The sequence below is a fragment of the Onychomys torridus genome, chromosome 18 (assembly GCF_903995425.1).
Source record: "Onychomys torridus chromosome 18, mOncTor1.1, whole genome shotgun sequence".
In the NCBI taxonomy this organism is placed as follows: domain Eukaryota; kingdom Metazoa; phylum Chordata; class Mammalia; order Rodentia; family Cricetidae; genus Onychomys; species Onychomys torridus.
In genome coordinates this window covers 59,198,980-59,219,373 of record NC_050460.1, presented here as the reverse complement: position 1 = coordinate 59,219,373, position 20,394 = coordinate 59,198,980, and the positions used below count along the sequence as shown (strand labels likewise).

The 20,394-nt window shown below is 49.7% G+C and overlaps 3 protein-coding genes across 10 annotated transcripts; 1 reads left to right on the top strand and 2 right to left on the bottom strand.

Annotated features, from left to right (window-relative positions):
• The first annotated feature begins 7,024 nt into the window (after window positions 1–7,024).
• Window positions 7,025–7,481, top strand: LOC118569536 (keratin-associated protein 12-1-like). Of its 4 annotated transcripts, none has more exons than XM_036167417.1 (2): window positions 7,025–7,123; window positions 7,202–7,441. In XM_036167417.1, exons 1-2 carry the CDS (start codon window positions 7,049–7,051, stop codon window positions 7,439–7,441), a joined length of 315 nt encoding a protein of 104 aa, XP_036023310.1. In that variant the 5' UTR covers window positions 7,025–7,048. The 4 variants fall into 4 exon arrangements, with proteins under 4 accessions (XP_036023310.1, XP_036023309.1, XP_036023311.1 ...); XM_036167416.1 differs by having other exon boundaries at window positions 7,044–7,111; window positions 7,142–7,481; XM_036167418.1 differs by having other exon boundaries at window positions 7,049–7,111; window positions 7,172–7,441.
• Window positions 7,482–15,138: 7,657 nt separating this feature from the next.
• On the bottom strand, window positions 15,139–15,570 carry LOC118569537 (keratin-associated protein 12-1-like). 5 transcript variants are annotated; one of them, XM_036167422.1, is made up of 2 exons: window positions 15,475–15,568; window positions 15,139–15,414 (listed from the first exon to the last, which is right to left on the bottom strand). In XM_036167422.1, exons 1-2 carry the CDS (start codon window positions 15,535–15,537, stop codon window positions 15,145–15,147), a joined length of 333 nt encoding a protein of 110 aa, XP_036023315.1. In that variant the 5' UTR covers window positions 15,538–15,568; the 3' UTR covers window positions 15,139–15,144. The 5 variants fall into 5 exon arrangements, with proteins under 5 accessions (XP_036023315.1, XP_036023313.1, XP_036023314.1 ...); XM_036167421.1 differs by having other exon boundaries at window positions 15,145–15,444; window positions 15,475–15,567; XM_036167424.1 differs by having other exon boundaries at window positions 15,145–15,370; window positions 15,461–15,537.
• Window positions 15,571–19,730: 4,160 nt separating this feature from the next.
• Window positions 19,731–20,066, bottom strand: LOC118569538 (keratin-associated protein 12-1-like). The gene has a single exon (XM_036167426.1). It carries the CDS (start codon window positions 20,064–20,066, stop codon window positions 19,731–19,733), a length of 336 nt encoding a protein of 111 aa, XP_036023319.1.
• Window positions 20,067–20,394: the final 328 nt, after the last annotated feature.

The window sequence follows — 20,394 nt, the reverse complement described above, 5'->3', positions numbered from 1 at the left end:
GTGATTATCCACTCTCAGGAGCCCCCGGAAGCCAGCCGGGGCCACCAGAGTTGTCTCACTATGGATTGGGGGCTACACAGATGCTGCCTGATGGGGTTTGAAGGTGCCACCTGGCCCCTCCCCCTCCAATTCCCTCTGTGACACAGAGAGCAGCCCCCGAAGCCAAATGTGACAAGTCCACTGCTGTGTTCAATAAAGTGTTCATATCAGGAGCTACGGGTTGGATGTGTGCATTTTCTGGAATGTCCTGGGTCTTCATACCCAGTCTATCATGGCTCTAGGTGCCTCGCCTGTAAAACTAGACACAGAAAGATTCTCCAGTGCCAAGTCAGGACACTGAGAAAACAATCTAAGGCAGGTGTGTCTGCCTGATAGTCTCTCAACATGGTTATAGCCTGAGAACACATGCTGGGGGGCCAGAGGTTCCAGGTCAGGAGGCCATGATAAGAGGTTTCCACCCTGCCTGTCTCAGATCATGAGAGTGTGAGTTTCAGCCCCTACTGTGACAACACTGGTTACATCAGAGCTTAAGGCCTGGCTGAGGAGGCAGGCAAAAAGACATCATGTGAACAGCCCCCCAGGATGGTGAGAAGGACAGGGCTGGGCTCCCAGTGGACCACTAACATTGGAGAGTCAAGTAAGTATCATTGAGACCAGCCAGGAAAGCCGGTAACAGGAGCAGACACCTCCACAGGTTGTGAAGACAAGCTCCATCCTACACAAGCTGAGCTCTCCGCAGGAAGATTTGAGAAGTACCCCCAAGAGAAGGATCTCTGAACACAGTGGTGTTGGGATAATCTTTTTGTACACTGAGTAAAAATGTATGTCTGTCCTTCCTCATCTGCCTAAGACACCTTCTGAATGGTTTACTAAAGAGCTGAATGGCCAATGGCTAGGCAGGAAAGAATAGGTGGGACTTCCGGGAAGAGATGGGAACTCAGGGAAAGAATCTGAGGTGGGAAGATTCCCAGCCAGACGCAGAGGAAGTCAGACATATGGTACTGAGGAGAAATAACTAGCCATGTGGTAGAACGCAGACGAATATAAACGGGTTAACTTAAGAGCTAGTTGGGAACAAGCCTAAGCTAAGACCAAGCTTTCATAATTAATAAAAATCTCTACGTCATTATTCAGGAATTGGCAGTCCAAAGAAAGTCCGACCATAGTGGAGCCAAATTTAAAGTTACATTGTTCCTGCTTGCTGGGTTTATTCATGCCCTGCATCCAATCACTTGGTTATTCAAATACTCCAAAGAGAATGGCCATCCCCTGGGTATAGGGAGGAAGGCCTCACGGCTGCACTGCTCAGCTTTCTGGTTCACAACAAATGCCTGAGGTAGAGAGTATGCCAGTGTAGATAGAGGAAAGGTTGGCTTGGGATCACAGTTTCATCTGTGATCTGTCATTGCTCCAGGGCCTATGGCAGGGCACGTGGGAAGCAGGTGAGAGAGGAAGGAGCCAGTGTCCACAGGCCTCTTCAAGGCACATCCCCAGTGACCCAGCTCTCTCCTACTAGCCCCATTTCTAAAGATTGTACCAGCTCCCAGTGGCACCACAGGCTGGAGACCACTCCTGTGCCTTCAGCACACAGTCCTTGGACACATTCCAGCCCAAATGGCTATAAGGTGTGTCTGTCTGTCTGTCTGTCTGTCTGTCTGCCCCCCTCCTCTCTCTCTCCCTCTCTCCATTTCTCCTCCTTCTCTCCCTCTCCCTTCTCCATGACATGGAGACAGGGTTTCTCTGTGTGGCCCTGGCTGTCCTAGAACTTGTTCTGTAGATCAGGCTGGCCTCTTGTCATAGGGTCTCTTTAAGGGACAGGGTAAAAAAGACTAGAGTGACTCCCAGATTGTGACCCATAACCCACTGGCTCCTGTTGAGTGCCCCTTCCCATGCTGGCAGTGTCATTTGGGGGAGATTGTAAGGCCTCTAGTAGATGGGACCTAGCTGGGGGATGGACTACCTCTGAAGGTAACACTTGATCCCCCCAGTTTGAGTCCTGTGAAAGACTAGCTCATGTGAAAGACTTTTCTGTGAGAGCTCAGGGACCCTATGTCCACCCAGAGCTACCCAGTGAAGTGTTCCTCAAGGTGCTTCTGGGAAGCCACAGAGCCATGGTCCCAAGGGCCAGGCAGCCACCCCAGCTGGCAGCAACCTTGGTTTTGAGGTATTCAGAATACAAAAGTCACAGTGGCCACACCTTTCATCCCAGCACTCAGGGGGCAGAGGCAAATGGTGATTATTGAGGCCAGCCAGAGCTGCACAGTGAGACCCTGTCTCCGTGTCATGGAGGCTTCCACCGAGATTTTAAAGGAAAGCCTTGGAGGCCAGGGAATGTGCAGTGAACAGGGTCACTCTAGGAAGCCCCTGAGAAGCTGTGAAGCTATGAGAGTTGAAGCGGCCATCCCCTCTTATAACAGGACTGACCCTAATGGGGCCAGTTGTTTTTTTGTTTTTTTTTTTTTTCCCCAGGGACCAGTTTGCTAAGACCTCTGCCCCGTATTACCCCACCCTCCTAGGTTCACTCATGTCTGGCTACAGTCAGACCCTCAGGAAGTACGTCCAGTCTGGTGGCCAATCAGTGTCCTACCCGACCACAAGAAGGAACTGATCTTGCTATTTTCAGTCAGACAGACCCTGACACTGCAACCACACTTGCTGTCCAGGTGTCATGAGCCAATCATAAAATGATTCCTGTACCAGTAAAGGTCTGTACCCAATCACTTCAAGGTACACTTAACCACAGCTGGAATCTCCAAATCCTGCTTTAAAGGAGACTGTAAGTTTCTCTTGGGGTCACCATTTACCACTTGGTCAGATGGTTTGACCCCAGCATGCTGGAATTTTTTTTTTCCGAGACAGGGTTTCTCTGTAGCTTTGGAGCCTGTCCTGGGTTAGCTCTATAGACCAGGCTGGCCTCGAACTCACAGAGATCCACCTGCCTCTGCCTTCTGAGTGCTGGGATTACAGGCATGCACCACCACCGCCCGACTGCATGCTGGAATTTTTTATTAAACGCTCTTGTTGATTGCATACATGACTGGTGGTCTTTTAAAGGACTTCTTGTAAACCCTAACAATAGTAAAACCACAGGGGTAAGGAGGATCCTGGGTAGCTGGAGATGCCAAAAATCTCCAGGGCATGTGGGCTACAAACAGCATGGCTTCAGAGGTGGGGATGCCCTAGCCCTTGCAGCTCACATCATGACCCAGCCTAGATGCCTGGCAGGGGCTGCAGAAGACAGTGTCACCCTGCTGGGTTTCAGTCCTGCTTCGGTCTGACTTGGCCAGCCCCTCATTCCTCCCTTGGAAGAGGAATGCCTTCTCCATGCCACTGCATCTCAGAAGCATGTAACTCATTCCCTATTTTTACAGGAGCTATCTCAGACTAACCTAACAGAGACTTTTGAACAAAGATGGAACTGTGAAGACTGTGGGAATGTGAATACACTTGAATCACGAGACGCCTAGGGCAGAATGCTCCAACATGAGTATGAAATATCAGCCCCAGCCTCACGCACTGATGGCTCAGCCCCCAGCTGGTAATAGAAGAGAGGATGAAAACTGTAGAAGGTAGAGGCTGGCTGGAGGGAAAAGGTCACTGGGGTGAGGAAGTGTGGCTTTAAAGCTTGTGTCATCCCTGGTCCCTCCTCCACCCTCTCTCTGCTTCCTGTCTGTCTGGAGGTAAATGGCCCTGACCTCTGTACATCCCTTCCACCATGATGCTCTCCTTATCACTAGTCCAGAATCAGCTGAGCCAAGGAATGGACCAACACCTCTGCAACTGTGAACTCAAATAAGCCTTCCTTCCATGGGGCTGATTCCATCTGCACTCGTGATAGAAGGAGAGGCCAGTTGAGAAGAGGGAGTCGCTTTCCATTGGAAGCTCACAAGGCTCCAGTCCAAACCTGGGCAGTGAGGGAGGCGTGTGAGCCTGCTGCCATTGTCACTGGACTAGAGACAGTCACCACTTACAAAGTCATCCTCTGCTGCCTGGTAACAGAGACAGTTCTCCCTGGGGCATCTGGTAGGTGTCTGTAGGGTGAGGGAGTGACATGAAGTGTCACCGCTGGGTTCTGCTGGACAAGAGGCTCCCCCAGGGTAATGACAACACAAGCCAGGGCCTTTCCATGGGATGTTGGGTGAGCAGGGCCCCAAGAAGGGCATCTCCCCTCCCCACCAGTCACATACTTATAATACACAGAGCTCATCACAGAAGTTCCTGAGTGACCGGCTGCCACAGGCGAGCTGCACTGGCACTACCCTGTCCATAAACTCCCATTTCCCAACCTTCTGGGTTTCCGGTGTGCCAACGGCCTGCTTCCTGACACCAGCATCATCAGAGTTGGGGTCTGGCAGCTGTCCCCCTACCCACCTTACCCCCTGCCTAACCTCAGGAAGACAAAGATCTCAGATGTTTGGCCTTGAACTTCAGCCTCCTGAACAAGAGACAGTGGCTTTCTGTTGCTCTAAGTGACTGCACAGCCAGCCCAGCTCTTGTCTCAACCCCATCTTCTTGTCTTCTCACCTACCCCAGGAAGAGCTAATGCAGCCAGAGGCCAGAAACACCAGGTCAAGGCAGATGAGTACGCTGCAGGCTACGGAAGGACCAAGGACTTGGTGGCATCCAACACTGCAGACTTCCAACAGCACAGCTGAGGAAGCCGCACACCTGGAGAGGGTCTTTTCCTAGCTAAGCACAAGCATGGGCAAGGTCTCATCTGGAGGCTCCAGGGGAGAATGGTTCCAGGGTCTCTTCAACTTCAATTTCCAACTATCCCTGCTGTGCAGAGTCAGTCCCCCCCCCCCCCCCCCCCACCACCCCTATCCTCCCCACCCCTGACCCCCCATGTTCTGTTGCCTTCTCCAGCCACCCTCCTGCCTCCCTCAGATGCTATCCCTGTGGTGATACTGGGCCTCTGCAAACCCCAGGATAACTGCCACCACAACACACACACACACACACACACACACACACACACACACACACACACACACCATGAAGTCTCCCTGCCTTGTGAGAACACAGACGTAAATTGTAGGAGCAGAGGCTATTACTCTGCCCTGAATGAAGGCTTTCTTCATTCATCTTTGCAAAGAGGAGAAGAGGTAGAGGTGGTGGAGGTTCACGTTAAATTCTTGAATTGAAGGGGCTCCAGGACTCCAGCGTGTTGCTAAGTAGAGATAAATAATTACCTTCAGGGACTCAAAATGCTAGTGTGTGCACATGTGCGCACACACACACACACACACACACACACACACACACACCACCTCACTAAAGCAGCAGCAGGAAGAAAGTAGGACAAATGAGAGCCACGGGGGTACAACAGGCCAGTGTAAGGCAGAACGTCTGAGAGAGGCAACCCTCAGGGGAGGTCACCCTGCTGCTGGCCTGGGCCCTGAGCCCCTCTGTGGAGAAGCCGTGAGGTTCACAGGGGCAGTGTGGAAGACTGAGGTGAAGAAATGCACAGACATGGAATGGGATGCCTGCTCCTGATGCTCATTATATTTCTGCTGCCAGCAGTTCAGGGCTGAGGGATGTTGGGTAATCATCAGCTTCCTTTGCTGCTCTAGTGGCCTATGGCTTTGCTGCAAAAGAGGCAGGCTGTGCCCTCAGGTTTGGGAGGTCTACGTGGAGCCACAAGTGACAGCCTGGTGGAAAAGTGGTCATGCAGGTTCTCACCTCTTAGCTGGGATGGCTACAGAGGTCCCAGGCCCGGTAGCAGGCTAGAGGGATGCAGAGAAGAAGATGCAGGGCAGAAAGGGCAGGGAGGCTGGCAGCATCTGAGGTATAGCGGGTCCCAAGAACACACAAAGGGGCTGCGGCTCACCGGCATCCATCAGGCTGCCTGACGGGATAGGCACACAAAAGGCTTGACAGAAAGGAACACACTTCGTAGAGACCGGCATATCTATCTATATAGGCTTTAGGAAGCAGCAAAAGCTTCTACAGCCCTGGGGCTTGCAACCACTATGAGGGTACAGGACAAGGAAACAGGACAGGAAGCCACTCATTCACACTGCTGGGAAGCTCCCCAGGCTTTCTGAGGTCACATGGTCGTATTTGCTGAAGGAACAAATGAATCCCTGTATCAATCGCTACACAATAGGGTTAGTGTGGGGGTTAGTATTACCAACTAGACAGGATCTAGAACCAGGATAAGCCTCTGAGCATGCCTAGGAGGGTTTGTCTTGACTACATTAATTGACCGGGAAGATCAGCCCACAGTTGGAGGTGCCATTCCCTGGGCTGTGTAAATGGAGAAAGTAGCTGGGCGGCGGCCCCATCCATCCTCTCTGCTTTCTCGGGCCCGCTGCTTCCTGCTCCTGCTCCCTCAGCTTCCCCACTGTAATCCACTGAACCTCGAACTGTGAACCAGAATAAACCCATTCCCCCTAAGCTGCTCCTGTCGAGGGTTTTATCACAACTGAAGAGAAATCAAAACAGGCAGCTGACTTTGTGGTAAGGGGTGATGGCAAGTGTTTTAAACATGTTTGGAACCACTTGGTCCTGCCGTTGTGGTCAGAACACAACAGCTGGTGACACATACATACACAGGCATGCTGCTGTTAATAAAACTTTATTTACAAAGACAGGAAGTAGGCCAAATTTAGCTCATAGATCCTAGTTTTCCAGCCTCTGTGTTAAAGTTTTGCATTTTACAATGGAAAGTCAGAATAAATAATAAAAAGATTTCACTGACAGTACAGGATGAAAAGAACAGGATCCTAAAACTCAGCCCAGCCAGTGTCACCATGGGCTCAATAATGGCTCTAAAACAGCAGCACAAAATGCATGTAAGCCAAACCAGAACATCCTGTTTATGGAAGGAAGGAGAAGTTGACGTCAAAGCCAAAGCTGTTTACGGGGAGCATAACTCAGGAAGACGCACCCCAGAATAACAAGTCACTGAGGAACAAGTGATGGGAACATCACACAGAAGACCAGCTGCATTCTGGGTAGTTTGGACATAGGGCTGGGTATAAAAGCCACCATGGGCAGGAGCTGCAGACATCATCACCTTCCTCCAGATCAGCCAGCCTCCACTATGTGTCACACCAGCTGCTCCTCAGGCTGCCAGCCAGCCTGCTGTGTGTCCAGCCCCTGCCAGGCATCCTGCTGTGTGTCCAGCCCCTGCCAGCCAGCCTGCTGTGTGTCCAGCCCCTGCCAGCCAGCCTGCTGTGTGTCCAGTCCCTGCCAGGCATCCTGCTGCAGGCCTGCTATATGCATTCCTGTGAGATGCCAGGTGGCCTGCTGTGTGCCTGTGAGCTGCAGGCCCACTGTGTGCATGGCTCCCTCCTGCCAGTCCTCTGTGTGTGTGCCTGTGAGCTGTCGGCCAGTCTGTGTGAGCTCCTCCTGCCAGTCATCTGGGTGCTGCCAGCCCTCCTGCCCCACCCTGGTCTGCAGACCTATCACCTGTAGCACCCCTTCCTGCTGCTGACCATTGTCCCAAACCAGCTGCTGCCAGATGGGACACATTTGTTCTCTCCCAACACCTGTCATCTGCGAGGTAGATGAGAAGTGTGTCCTGCCTACCCTGGAACTGTGGAGAGAGGGTACAGAAGAAAAATCCAGCTTCTCCCTGACTCAGCCCAACCCCCAGGGGTGTCTGACTCCTGGTGTCCCTGTCTAGCCCTGTGAGCCAAATAAAGTGCTTTCCCATACAGCTTGTGCTCTCTTTCATCCCCACAGAGTTTTCAGGTTCTCACTATGTAGCCTTGGCTGTCCTGAAACTCACACTGCATGCCCACTCCCAAAGATCTGCCTGCCTTTGCCTCCCAAGTGCCTACATACTTTCTATAAAAGATTCACTTTTATGTGTATGAGTGTTTTGCCTATGTACTTGTCTGTGTACAAGAATGCATTGCTTATGGAGGCCAGAAGAGGGTTCTGATGTAGGGTGAAAAGGGCCAAGGGGAAAAAAAACACCATGCCACTGGCTAGACCCAAGACCTGGGCCAAGGAAATACACCCTGACCCTGACTGGACCAGGACCAGAACCAGGGCTTGAAATCCCACCAATCCTTGAATTTGCCCCAGAGTCAGGCTGCAGAATCCCACCAATCCCTGAGCTTGTGGGATTTTGTGGCCCAGAATCAGGCCACAAAAACTCACCAATCCCAAGCCACCCTGGGAAGCTCCACCCCCCACTCGACCCCACCCCTCAACCACCCCCCCACACACAAAAACTATATAAGCTCTGTACCCTGTTCAGTTTGCTGCTGCTTCTCTCCTGAAGCAGGCACCCTCCTGGACTCTCCCTTCCCAATAAATCTCTTGAGTGAGGTTTGTTGCGCAGTGTGACATTTTTGCCCAGCAGTAACAACTGTCACCAGAGCAGAACTGAGCAGAGTAGAACTGTAACACTTTCACTGGGGAAACTCCCCTGGCAAAGCAGAGTTGTTACACTTGCACTGGAGAAACCATCCCCTGGACCAGGGCTGTAAGCTGTTATGCTTACAGTGACTTTGTGGTATTCCTTGGCTTCCAGTGGCCATGATACCTTTCCATCTGAACTCCAATGCTTACATCTGATCCCCTGGAACTGGAGTTACAGAGGTTGTAAGCCACCATATGAGTGCTAGGAATTGAGCCTGGCTCCTCAGAAAGAGTAGTGCTCTGAACTGTTCAGCCATCTCTCTAGTACCTCCAGATGCTTTTGAAGTTCTTTCCTTGAAAATCCATAACTAACTGTATTGGGGACAACAGCCACTCCTCAGAGAGCCCTTTCCTCTGCTGAGCTGAGGAGACACACCCTTGGTATAAGGAGAAGTATCCTTGGTACGAGGAGTGAGCTGAAGTGGCTGTCTGGGGCCCACTTCCTGAGACTGGCATTGGGGGAAAAAAGAAGAAAATCTAGTCATCCTGTGGGTTGGAAGGGGAAGAAGCCCCAAACCATGAACCATCTTGAAGTATTGTCACAGCGGGCAGAGCAGAGCAGGGAACTTCTACCTCACATCAGCACCAAACACCCAAAGACTCTGCTGGCCAACATGAGCAGAAAGTGTGAGAAGGTGCAGAAGTATGAAACCCAGAAGCAGGGGGACCTGCCTTACCCTAATCCAAATGAGCAAATCAGCCTTCCGAGAAGATAGGGATCAGGAGCAGAGTCAGTGACCAGGCATCTGGTACAGGACACCTGAAAACTAGTGTGGGGCAACACCATTGAGCTCCCCAGCATCCAAGCCCAAGTCACTAGGGGCCCATCACAGAAATCTGAATCTTTGGTACAAGGAAGGTAAACACTGAAACACTCACACAGAGGCCCCGGTCAGATTCCCACCCACACAGGACAACTGACAAAAGCTTCTAAGAGAGATGAGATTCTCTGTGTCATTTTTGCTGTTCAATCCAATCACCAGAGAGTGATACATGAATTAAAAAAAAAAAAAAAAAACAGTAAGGAAAACTCAATCCCAATCCATCATCAAAAGGCAGAGCAAACCAAGCAAAAAAAAAAAAAAAAAAAAAAAAAAAAAAAAAAAATCAGACTCAAAACAACACAGGTGAGGAACTGGAACATACTAATTCTAAAATATCCCTCTTAAGTGTGTCAAAATATTACTTGTGTGTGAACAGATGAGGATTTAAAACTAAGACAGAGTCAAATAGATATAGTCAAAGCCAAAATATACCGTGAAAGGTGAGTTCCTTCATATGCTCAAGCATATACTTGATGTAGCCAAAGGTGGGGTCAGTGGATGGGAAGATAGGTCAAATAGAAGTAGTCAAAATTGTAAATACGAAGAGAAAGTGTGGTAGTATTGTGTTCCCCAAAATATTGTGCATGCTAATAAACTTATCTGAGGTCAGAGAATGGAACAGCCACAATATTAAACATAGAAGATAGGCAGTGGTAGCACACGCTTTTAATCCTACCATTCCAGAGGCAGAGATCCATCAGTTCAAGGATACAGCCAAGCATGGTGACTCATGCCTTTAATCCCAGAAAGTGAGCCTTTAATCCCAGGGAGTGATGGCAGAAAGCAGAAAGGTAGATAAGGTGTGAAGATCAGAAACTAGAAGCTTTTAGCTGGTTAAGTTTTCAGGAGTTGGAGCAGCAGTTCAGCTGAGATCTATTTGGATAAGGACTCAGAGGCTTCCAGTCTGAGAAAATAGGATCAGCTGAGGAACTGGTGAGGTGAGGTAGCTGTGGCTTGTTCTGCTTCTATGATCTTCCAGCATTCACCCCAATAACTGGCCTCAGGTTTTATTTTATTAATAAGAACTTTTAAGATTCCTGCTACAAGAAAGATGGGGGGCTGGAAAGATGGCTCAGCAGTTAAGAGCACCGGCTGTTCTTCCAAGAGATCTGGGTTCAATTTCCAGCACCTACATGACAGCTCACAACTGCCTTGTAACTCCAGTTCTAGGGGATCTGACACCTTCACACAGACAAATATGCAGGTGAAACACCAATGCACATTAAATAAAAATTTTAGAAAAGATAGAGAAAGATAGTCAGAGCAGGAGAAAACAGAAACAAAATACAAGGCACTCTGGGATGCTGGATCATCATCTGTGGGTGAGACTGTATAATTAGCATGCCCAGAATGAGTGAGACCATTCTCAGAGATACTCATTTGTGTCTCACTCTGGCTATCTGTCCCATGCAAACAAGATGCCCAAGGGAATTGGGATTCCCTGGGAGGCTCTCAGTAGGAAATAAAAGGCTGAAGCCTGGAGCCAGCCAGATGGGAACTTGTCTCCCGGAAGAAAGTTCATGCAGACAACAGGTCACACCATCTTCTGAGACAGGCTGAAGCTAAGATAATGATGGTGTACTACAATGGGCAGGACTCCTTAATTATATATACCTCTTGTCTTGTATCTAAACCTTACCCTCATGTCAGGACCTGAAAGGTGGCCTTGGGAGAGTCTCTGGATCTCTCTCTGTCTTTCTTTCCATATGTGAATCACAATGTGGCCACACTGAATCAATCTACTTTTTTTCCCCTGATTTTTGCTGTTATTGTTTGTTTCATCAAGGATAGGCAGCCACATCTGAATGATTGGGGCTACCAGGGCCAGGCTCTGACCTTTAATAACCCTGATAATAAGTAGTGTCACAGAAAGGAAGAGAAGAGGAGAGGAGAAGGTGGGATAGGAGAGAAGGGGAGGGGAGGGAGGAGAGGAAAGGAGATGGTGAGGAGGATGGAGAGGTGAGGAGAGAGAGGAGATGGGTGGAGAGGACCAAAGAGAGAAGGAAGAACTAGACAGGAGAACCAGACACAGAAGTGACATCTAAGAAAGGCTCCACAGAAATACATAAGACACAGAGATCCCCTCGTGTGTGACTTTTCCTGGGAGATGTGAATGTCTTGGAGAATTTGATGTGAATGTCAAGACCCTGAGGACAAACCAGAGAAAGTATTTTCCCAGTCCCCCTTTGTGAACCAGTGAGTTTGGACAACCAATGGGCAGCTACACAACTGAAGAGTCCACTCTTGGCAACAGTTAACTGCTGATACAGCCTCAGAGTGGGGAGGAGTCTCCTGTGCCATCCTGTGAGTCCTCCCATGTTCTAAGAGGAATGTCAACAGACTCAGGCTTGTAAGGGTCTCATGCAGGCAACCACAGCTGCTCTGGTTCCAAGATGGCAATTGTGTGTCATCCTTAGAGGGCAGCTCGCCACAATATCCTATATAGGATGCATCTTCCTCAACACCCCAAATAGGATGCATCTTCCACAATATCCCCTAAAATGGGATGTATCTTCCTCAAACCAAAAATACCATGGCTACATATACTTAGTTTAATATGTGACTGTCAAAAACCAAAAGTAATGAGGAAGTCGTGAACTTACAGATTAAACCACAAACTAGGAACACAGAAGCAAAGGCAGGGATTACATCAGACATCTGATGAGAATCGTATGCCCTAACTGCTGAGGAGAAGCCATCCCACCCTGTGAAGTGAAAGGATAGAGGCTGAGACGTCACTGTCAGCAGACACGCACCATCAGAAAAGACTTCAGGTCAAGGATGGTACAAGGAGAGAAACTGGAGTCCACATGAGGGACTGTAGAAGGTACACAGTGGAAGTTAAGAACACTCTGGAGAGAAGGGTGCTCAAAGCTGTCAGGGGCACATTGCCTACAGCAGACATGGACAGACCATCAGGAGCAGCTGGAGTGTTGAAACTTCTAGAAGGATGCACAGTCACCAGAACATGGACTGTGCTCCCAGAAACTCCCACTTCCTTAAGCAGAGAGGAAAGGCCTCTGCCAGTGACAAACACATCAAAGGAAACTCAACAGACATCTGTTGAGATACTGAGAGAATACACTCAGGAAGATTTTAGAGGCCCAAAGGAATGGAGGCTTTCTTCTGCTTCCTAGAAACTGTCTTTAAGGGAGTACTTCTGTCACAGTGCAGTATGGAAGAGGCCTGTGGGCCCATGCTGGGGAGGAAGGGCCGATGAGGTCTCCACCCTGCACTCTGAACAGGGCAGAGGGTCTCAGAGGCCCTGAGCCTCTCATGTCTGAATCCAGGTTCACCTGCCTGGTTGGGAGGCGGACAGCAGATGATGATGATGGTGATGATGATGATGATGATGATGATGTGTGTGTGCGCGCGTAGAGGACACGAGGGCTCAGGGGTATCTGTGAGTGCATGCATGAATGCGTATCTGGAGCTGCTAGGAGTGTATGAGTGCATGTGTGTACTAGAGAGGTTCTGAGTGGGCATAACTATATATGCCTGTATACATGTGTTTGTGTGCATGGGGGTATGGGCATTTAGTTCACTTGTGCATGTGTGTGTTGAAGGAATGGTACATGTAGATATGTATGCACATTCAGGACAGTGAATCTCTGACATCTGGATTCATTTCTGGCTCAGTTTCATAAAGCCCCACACACTCATCACAGACAGTGTTGGCTGCTGACTCACAAACCATTTTATCTGCTTGCTGTTCTTCACCGGCATAAAACAGCTATAATCTAGGGCAGCCAGCAGTGAGAGCTCTGGGAAAGACAGGGCAGGACAGAGCCACAGGCAGGCCCAGCAGACCCTGGGAGCCAAAGGCATGCCCATCCCTGGGAGCCTGCACATGAACTTCTCACCACAGTCCACATGAGACCACGGATGAGGATGCACATCAGACATTTCACCAATGCACACAGAGGAAATAACCCTGTTTAGACATCGTTGACAGAGACTTGAACTTCAAAGTACATGTCTGAGGCATGTGGAGCAGATGCAGCTCTATTCACTGATAGGTGAGCGATGCCCACATGACTGCCCCAGCCACTGCCATTAGAAATCAGCAGAGCATCACTATTACGATGCTTTCTTTTTTTTTTTTTTTTTTTTGAGCTGAGGATCGAACCCAGGGCCTTGCGCTTGCTAGGCAAGCACTCTACCACTGAGCTAAATCCCCAACCCTACGATGCTTTCTAATTCCTAATTTTAAAGCTATATGTGTTTTTATACTTCATCATCATTCAATGAAGGATGACCAAGAGTGAACCACTGAAGAGAAGGTGTGACAGGGTCAATCACATTGTATAACTAAGATCCAAACATTGTAGAAGGACCCCGGAGGAAAATGTCACCAGGATCCAGGATACAGACCCGAGAACAAACAGCCAGGGATAATCTAAGCACCTACTGCCCATGCAGCCCCTGTGCAGTCAGACCCGAAAGGGAGAGCAAAGGACCAAAACACAAGAGACAGTGAGCCTGTGGCAGGGGCCACATTCTCCTGGGACACAGCAGGGACCTGACTACTTCATCAGTATTGGGGACTAAGGGGGTTCAGCCCCTCGATAGTCCCCTCCCAGGGTCCGGGAGAATCTACAACCAGCTGATAATTAATCTTTGATGAAAAGAAATGAATCTATGCACATAAAACTCCTTAGTTCATACGCTTTATTATTCTGTGATTGTTTTCTCTCTACACAGCTTCTATTCTGCTCTCACGTCTAGCTCCTTTCTTGCCTGATTCCTCTCTATATTAATCTACTGTCCCCTCTAGGTTCTATCTTAATTCCTTCATCTAGTTCTATCCCATCTAGGTTCTCATCCATCTAGTTCTTTCCCACCTCAGCTCCTCTCCCATCTCCTTCTCTCTCATCTTGTTCTTCCCCATCTGGCTCTTCCTCATCTTCCATCTCGTTCCTCTAGTACTCTCTTCTAGCCCTTCAATCTAGTTCTTCCCCATCTCAGTTTGTTCCTCTCAAGTCCTTACCCATCTAGTTCTTCCATGCTCTTTTTTCTTCTCCATTCTCTGCCCTGGAAGTCCCGGTATAAAAAGGGAGGGTCCGAGCTAAATGCTTTAAAGCTATTACTTAATGTCCACCTGACCTAGGCGTGTCCCCTTGTGGAATTTACCTTAAGTCAGGAGACTTGTATGTGGGCTGCTATCACTGTTAGTCCTTGAAAGTTGGGCACCCACTTGGGTGGTGTCTCCTTGTGGAATTTAAGTCAGGAGACTTGCATGTGGGCTGTTATCACTGTTAGTTCTCGGAAGTTGGGCACCCACCTGGGTGGTGTCTCCTTGTCCTTGAAAGTGGCTAAGGGAGATATCTGATTCCAGAGAAAGCCTTTCCTGAGGCTGTTCTCCAAATACCTGGAATGTGTATGTCCAGAGAGTGACCAGTCCACACTGTTAGCCTTTCTTAGGGAGAAGTCAATTGGGAAAACTATGAAGGTACACATGATTTTCATAACAGAATACAGCTGATATATAACAAGCCAAGTAACACCAAAAACTCCTTGGGATTTGGCTTCCTCTGGAGGAATTCCCTGATTCATCCAGGTAGTGACTTTGCCATAACCAGCTGAGTTCTTATGATATCTCCCTGCGGCCCACAGCACATCAGGCCATGTCCTCCACCAATGTCCATCTCCCGAGCCATAGTGAATCAGAGAAAGCATTGGCCTATGATCACCAAGAGAGTCAAGGACCAGGACAGATGCAGATGGCTGATTAGAAATGTTGCTTTATTTGGCACATGGGTTAGAGAAGCACCCTGAATTCAGGACATTCTTCAAAAAGGGACAGGATAGGGGGATCTGATTCATTCTTCTTCATCCTCTCTCCAGTTCCTGAGTGCAGTGGGCATGTTTCCCACCTGCCTCCTGTTGAATCCACAGTCAAGAGTGGGATTGGCCAGGACAAAGTATGCATCTTCACTGGTCAGCAGCAGGAGGGGGTGCTACAGGTGACAGGTCTGCAGACCAGGGTGGGGCAGGAGGGCTGGCAGCACCCAGATGACTGGCAGGAGGAGCTCACACAGACAGGCCGGCAGCTCACAGGCACACACACAGAGGACTGGCAGGAGGGAGCCATGCACACAGTAGGCCTGCAGCTCACAGGCACACAGCAGGCCACCTGGCATCTCACAGGAATGTATATAGCAGGCCTGCAGCAGGATGCCTGGCAGGGGCTGGACACACAGCAGGATGCCTGGCAGGGGCTGGACACACAGCAGGATGCCTGGCAGGGGCTGGACACACAGCAGGATGCCTGGCAGGGGCTGGACACACAGCAGGCTGGCTGGCAGCCTGAGGAGCAGCTGGTGTGACACATGGTGGAGGCTGGCTGGTCTGGAGGAGGGTGAGGATGTCTGCAGCTCCTGCCCACGGTGGCTTTTATACCCAGCTTTTATACCCACCTCAATGACTAAACCACCTAAAACGCAGCTTTGTATTTGTTTCCTATCCTTTCTCCAGGGCTAGCCTTGCTTTTGTTTCTGTATGTTTGTGTTTTTGTTTGCCCTCAGCTAATTACATCTCTTCCAAGTTCCTGGAGAAGGTATTAGCACAAACAGTAAACACCAAATCCTGCAGCTCCATATTAGCCATCTGGGACTCATGACGGATACATCTGGACATCAACAACTTTGGGTGGTCCCACCCCTCCACCTCTGCTTTCTACACTGCATGGAGCCTCTCTCTTGAGCAGTTTCCGCTCCAAGCCTAGAGTTTTTGTTGGTGGATATCCCAGAGTCCAACATCCTGGGGTCTCTAACTGAAACTCAGGTTTCATCTCTACAACTTCACACAATGATTTTTCAGTAGACCTAAGGTATCCAACCCTGCCACAGGGTCTGAGCTTAGAGGTGTTCTGAAACTTTGTGACAAGCCTTCATAAACCCCACAACTCTTGGAGTTTGCAAGCCTAGAAAACAATGTAACAATGTTGCCATGTTCTTCCCACAAGATACAGTGTAGTGCCCCTTTGCCACAGCTGTTAAGGCCTCAGAGCACCTTAACCTTAGCTGAAGAACCTGGGGATAAATTCCCTAGGCAGTTGGTTTGGAGCAGGGAAGTCCTTCAGCTCATTTCCAGTTCAGGTTTTCTCCTTCCATATCAATTTGAATTTTCCCACATTGGAGCCTTTGAGGAGTGGGGTCTTGCTCTAGGTGTCCTTAACTACTTTTCCAGCATAGAATGGGAGGTTTCTCTTTAATGGTGCTAATCACCACCTCGACGACACTTTCTCCATACTCCCCTTGTCTACAACTTTAAACTGGCCCAGGCTCCTTTCCTCACCCACCTGCACATCCTCACATTATCTGCTCTTCTCACTGTATACTCTCTGAGAGCAGTCACCGCGCCACAGTCCAAACCCTGGACTGACATCACCACGCCACAGCCCAAATGCTGAGCTGACATCACTGCACCGCAGCCCACACACCAAGCTGACATCACCATGCCACAGTCCAAACGCCAAGCTGGCATCACAGTGCCATAGCCCAAATGCTGAGCTGCCTGGAGAACTCTATAAAATGCATTAGCCCATCACCTTTGAATGCCACTTCACTTCGAGTTTTTTGGACAGGGGCAGAAAGCAGTTAGATTTGATGTTTTTATTTTTATTTTATTTTATTTTTGTCAGACTCTACTATAAACCTTTTAGCACAGTTCCTGATGAGTCCACATTCTGCTCTGCGGCCTCACCAGCAGTCCTTAGTGTCTGCCTCTTATTGGAATTCTACTCTTGCATACTCTAGAATGGCCTATTCAACTCTGCATACAGCATTGGAGGGCTGCTCTAGCTCACAGCTCCAAACTCTTCCCCGTTCCTTGTGCTAACCAGCTCTAAAGGACTGTGTACCACATAGCAGGGCTTCACTGGTTGGTGCCGGAGGATGATGGGAATGCCTGGCGCTCTTTCCCAAGATGGCCTTTACTTGAGGTCCAGTGGTCCAACAACCCAGAATGCAGCTGGTCTTCTTTGCATATTCATGTTCTGTCTTGGTGTTTTCTGGTTGCTGTGGCAAAATGCCTGGGGGAAACAGCTGAAGAAGGACCGGTTTATTTTGGTTCACAGTTTGAGAGGACACCATCTAGATGGCAGAGAACACGGGGTGGCAGGACTGAGGTGGCTGGGCATATTGCATGGTGTGCTCCCTCATTTTCCCTTGAATTAAGTCCATGACCCCAATATATGAGCTGACACCTACCACCCACATTCAGGATGGGTGTGGTGGTTTGAGGGAGAAATGCTTCCCCACAGGCTTGGGCATTCAACACTGGGGCTCCAGTTGGTGGCACTGTTTGGAGAGATTATGGCCCAGCTTTGCTGGAGCAAGTGTGTCACTGGGGCAAGCTTTGCGAGTGTAAAGCCTTGTACCACTTCCAGTTGGCTTTCTCTGTTCTACGCTTGCATTTGAAGATGTGAGCCTGCCTTCTGCCATGCTTTCCTGCCATGATGGCCATTTAGCCCTCTGGGGCTGTGAACCGAAAGAAGTTCGCCCTTCACTAGGCTCTCTTGGTCTTGGTGTTTCTGTCACACCAGAAGGAAAGGAATGAACATATGGGTTCTTTTTCCCTCCTCAGTTAAACCTCTCTGGAAATACCTTCACAGACATGCCCAGAGATGTGTCTCTTAGAAGGGTCTAAATTTAGGAAAGATGACAACAAAGATTGACCATCACCATGTGCATAAAGTGTCAGACTTTGGGCTTCTTATGTGTGTCTGAGGGTGACATGTTTATATATGACTCTATGGCCATGTGTAGCTACACGCCACTCAGAAATGCCCTCTAGAAATCTGCCCCTTCTTCTGTCTCAGCTCCCAGGACACCCCACCATCATGTACCACACAAGCTGGTCTAGACTCTTGCCCACCTGCACTGCTTCTCTGTGCTATGTCCCTATGTCCCTACTGCCTTCTACCCAAACCGGGGCAATGAGACTTTCTCCTGCTGCTGAAGTCCATGTGTACCTCTGAAGATAGCATTTGTGTGGCTGCCATCTGTAAGCAGGCCTCCTGCATGTCTAGAGGATGCATGCTGGCGTCCTCCATGCCAGTGAGCTCCAGGCCCATCATACTCATGAGCTGCCCTGCTCCAGATGCTGCTACCCTCCTGTCTCACCCTCATCTTCAGGACCCTCCCCTGTGGCATCACTGCTTTCTTTTTTTTTTTTTTTTTTTGGTTTTTCAAGACAGGGTTTCTCTGTGTAGCTTTGCACCTTTCCTGGATCTTGCTTTGGAGACCAGGCTGGCCTCACAGAGATCTGCCTGCCTCTGCCTCCCAAGTGCTAGGGTTAAAAGGCATGCATCACCATGCCCAGCTCCAAAGCTTAGATTTACACTGTACAGTAGTCACAGACCACCTTGACTGTTGAGCTATAAAAGTACATTAGCAGCTCTCCTTTCCTCACCGGTCTGCAACATAAAGAAGACAGCTGTAGCCCAGGGCAGTCAGCAGTAAGAGCTCTGGGAGAGACAGAGCAGAAAGGAGCCACAGGTACAGTAGATACCAGGTTCCTTGTCCATCCCTGAGAACCTTTGTGAACTGCTCCCAACAGCCTGCAGGAAACCAGAAATAAGGATGCACACCAGAAATGGGAGACTGTCACCAATATGCAGAAAGGAACTAACCCCCAGATCATAGATATCATTGACAAACACTTAAAAACACATGTCTGCAGCACATGGAGCCCACATTCAACTCTACTCATTGACAGATGAGCGATGCCCCCACATGCCTGCCGCAGCCACTGCCCCAAGAAATCAGCAGAACATAACGATGCTTTCTAGGTTCTAAGTTGAAAGTGATGTGTGTTCAATACATTATATTGATTACCAGTCAATTAAAGATGGGTGAGTGTGAACCACTGAAGGGAAGGTGTTACAGGATCAATCACGTTGTATAACTAAGATTCAAATGTTTGAAAGTGCCCTGTAAAAGTCACCAGGACCCGGGATACAAGACAGTACCAGAGACAAAAACTAGCCAGGGACAATGAGAATGTCTGCTGCCCGTGAGGCCCCTGCTACAGATGCACTGAGCAAGAAGAACTAAGATGCGAGAGGATGCAGCTAGTACAGTGAGTCCACAACAGGGCTGCATGCTCCTACCTACAGGGATGCCAGGGACCAGACAACATCTGCATAACCAGGCCATGTCCTCCACCCCATCTCATCTCCCAAGGACCACCATAGAGAACATTTACTAATCTTACATCCTTTCTGACGCAAGAGGAGCCAGGAAGAGAGACATGAAACAGGACAGACATGTGCAGCTGAACTCAAAACACTGGTTTATTTATCACCCAGGGTTAGAGAAGACCCCTGCAGCCAGGACATCCATAGGAGGTCAGGGGGAGGGGATGCAGATCTTGCTTCTGCATTCTGTTCTCACCCGAGTGTCAGAGTGGGACAGGTATGTTTCCCACGTGCTGTACACACAAAGCCTGAGGTCAAAGAGAAAAGTTTTGAGAACACAAGTGTGTCCCATCTTCACAGAGGCAGCTGGTTTGGGACACTGGTCAGCAGCAGGAAGGGGTGCTACAGGTGACAGGTCTGCAGACCAGGGTGGGGCAGGAGGGCTGGCAGCACCCGGAGGACTGGCAGGAGGGCGCCATGCACACAGTGGGCCGGCAGCTCACAGGCACACACACAGAGGACTGGCAGGAGGGAGCCATGCACACAGTGGGCCTGCAGCTCACAGGCACACAGCAGGCCACCTGGCATCTGACAGGAATGCATATAGCAGGCCTGCAGCAGGATGCCTGGCAAGGGCTGGACACACAGCAGGCTGGCTGGCAGGGACTGGACACACAGCAGGCTGGCTGGCAGCCTGAGGAGCAGCTGGTGTGACACATGGTGGAGGCTGGCTGGTCGGGAGGCGAGTGATGATGTCTGCAGCTCCTGCCCACGGTGGCTTTTATACCCAGCTCAGTGCTCCAACTACCCAGAATGCAGCTGTTCTTCCTTATTTGCTTCCCTGTTCTCCCAGGTTGGCTTTGCTATTGTCTGTGCCCCTGCTTTGTTTACCCTCAGCTTCATGGCTAATTACACCTGCTCTACCTCCTGCTCTGCCTGGACTCCCACCCAGCCTCCCCTGGGGCCTTCTGGATTCTACCAAGCTCCAGCACTTCCTGATTTCCTCACATGAGATCCAAGAGACCCAGGAGTCTAGTTCTCCCTGCA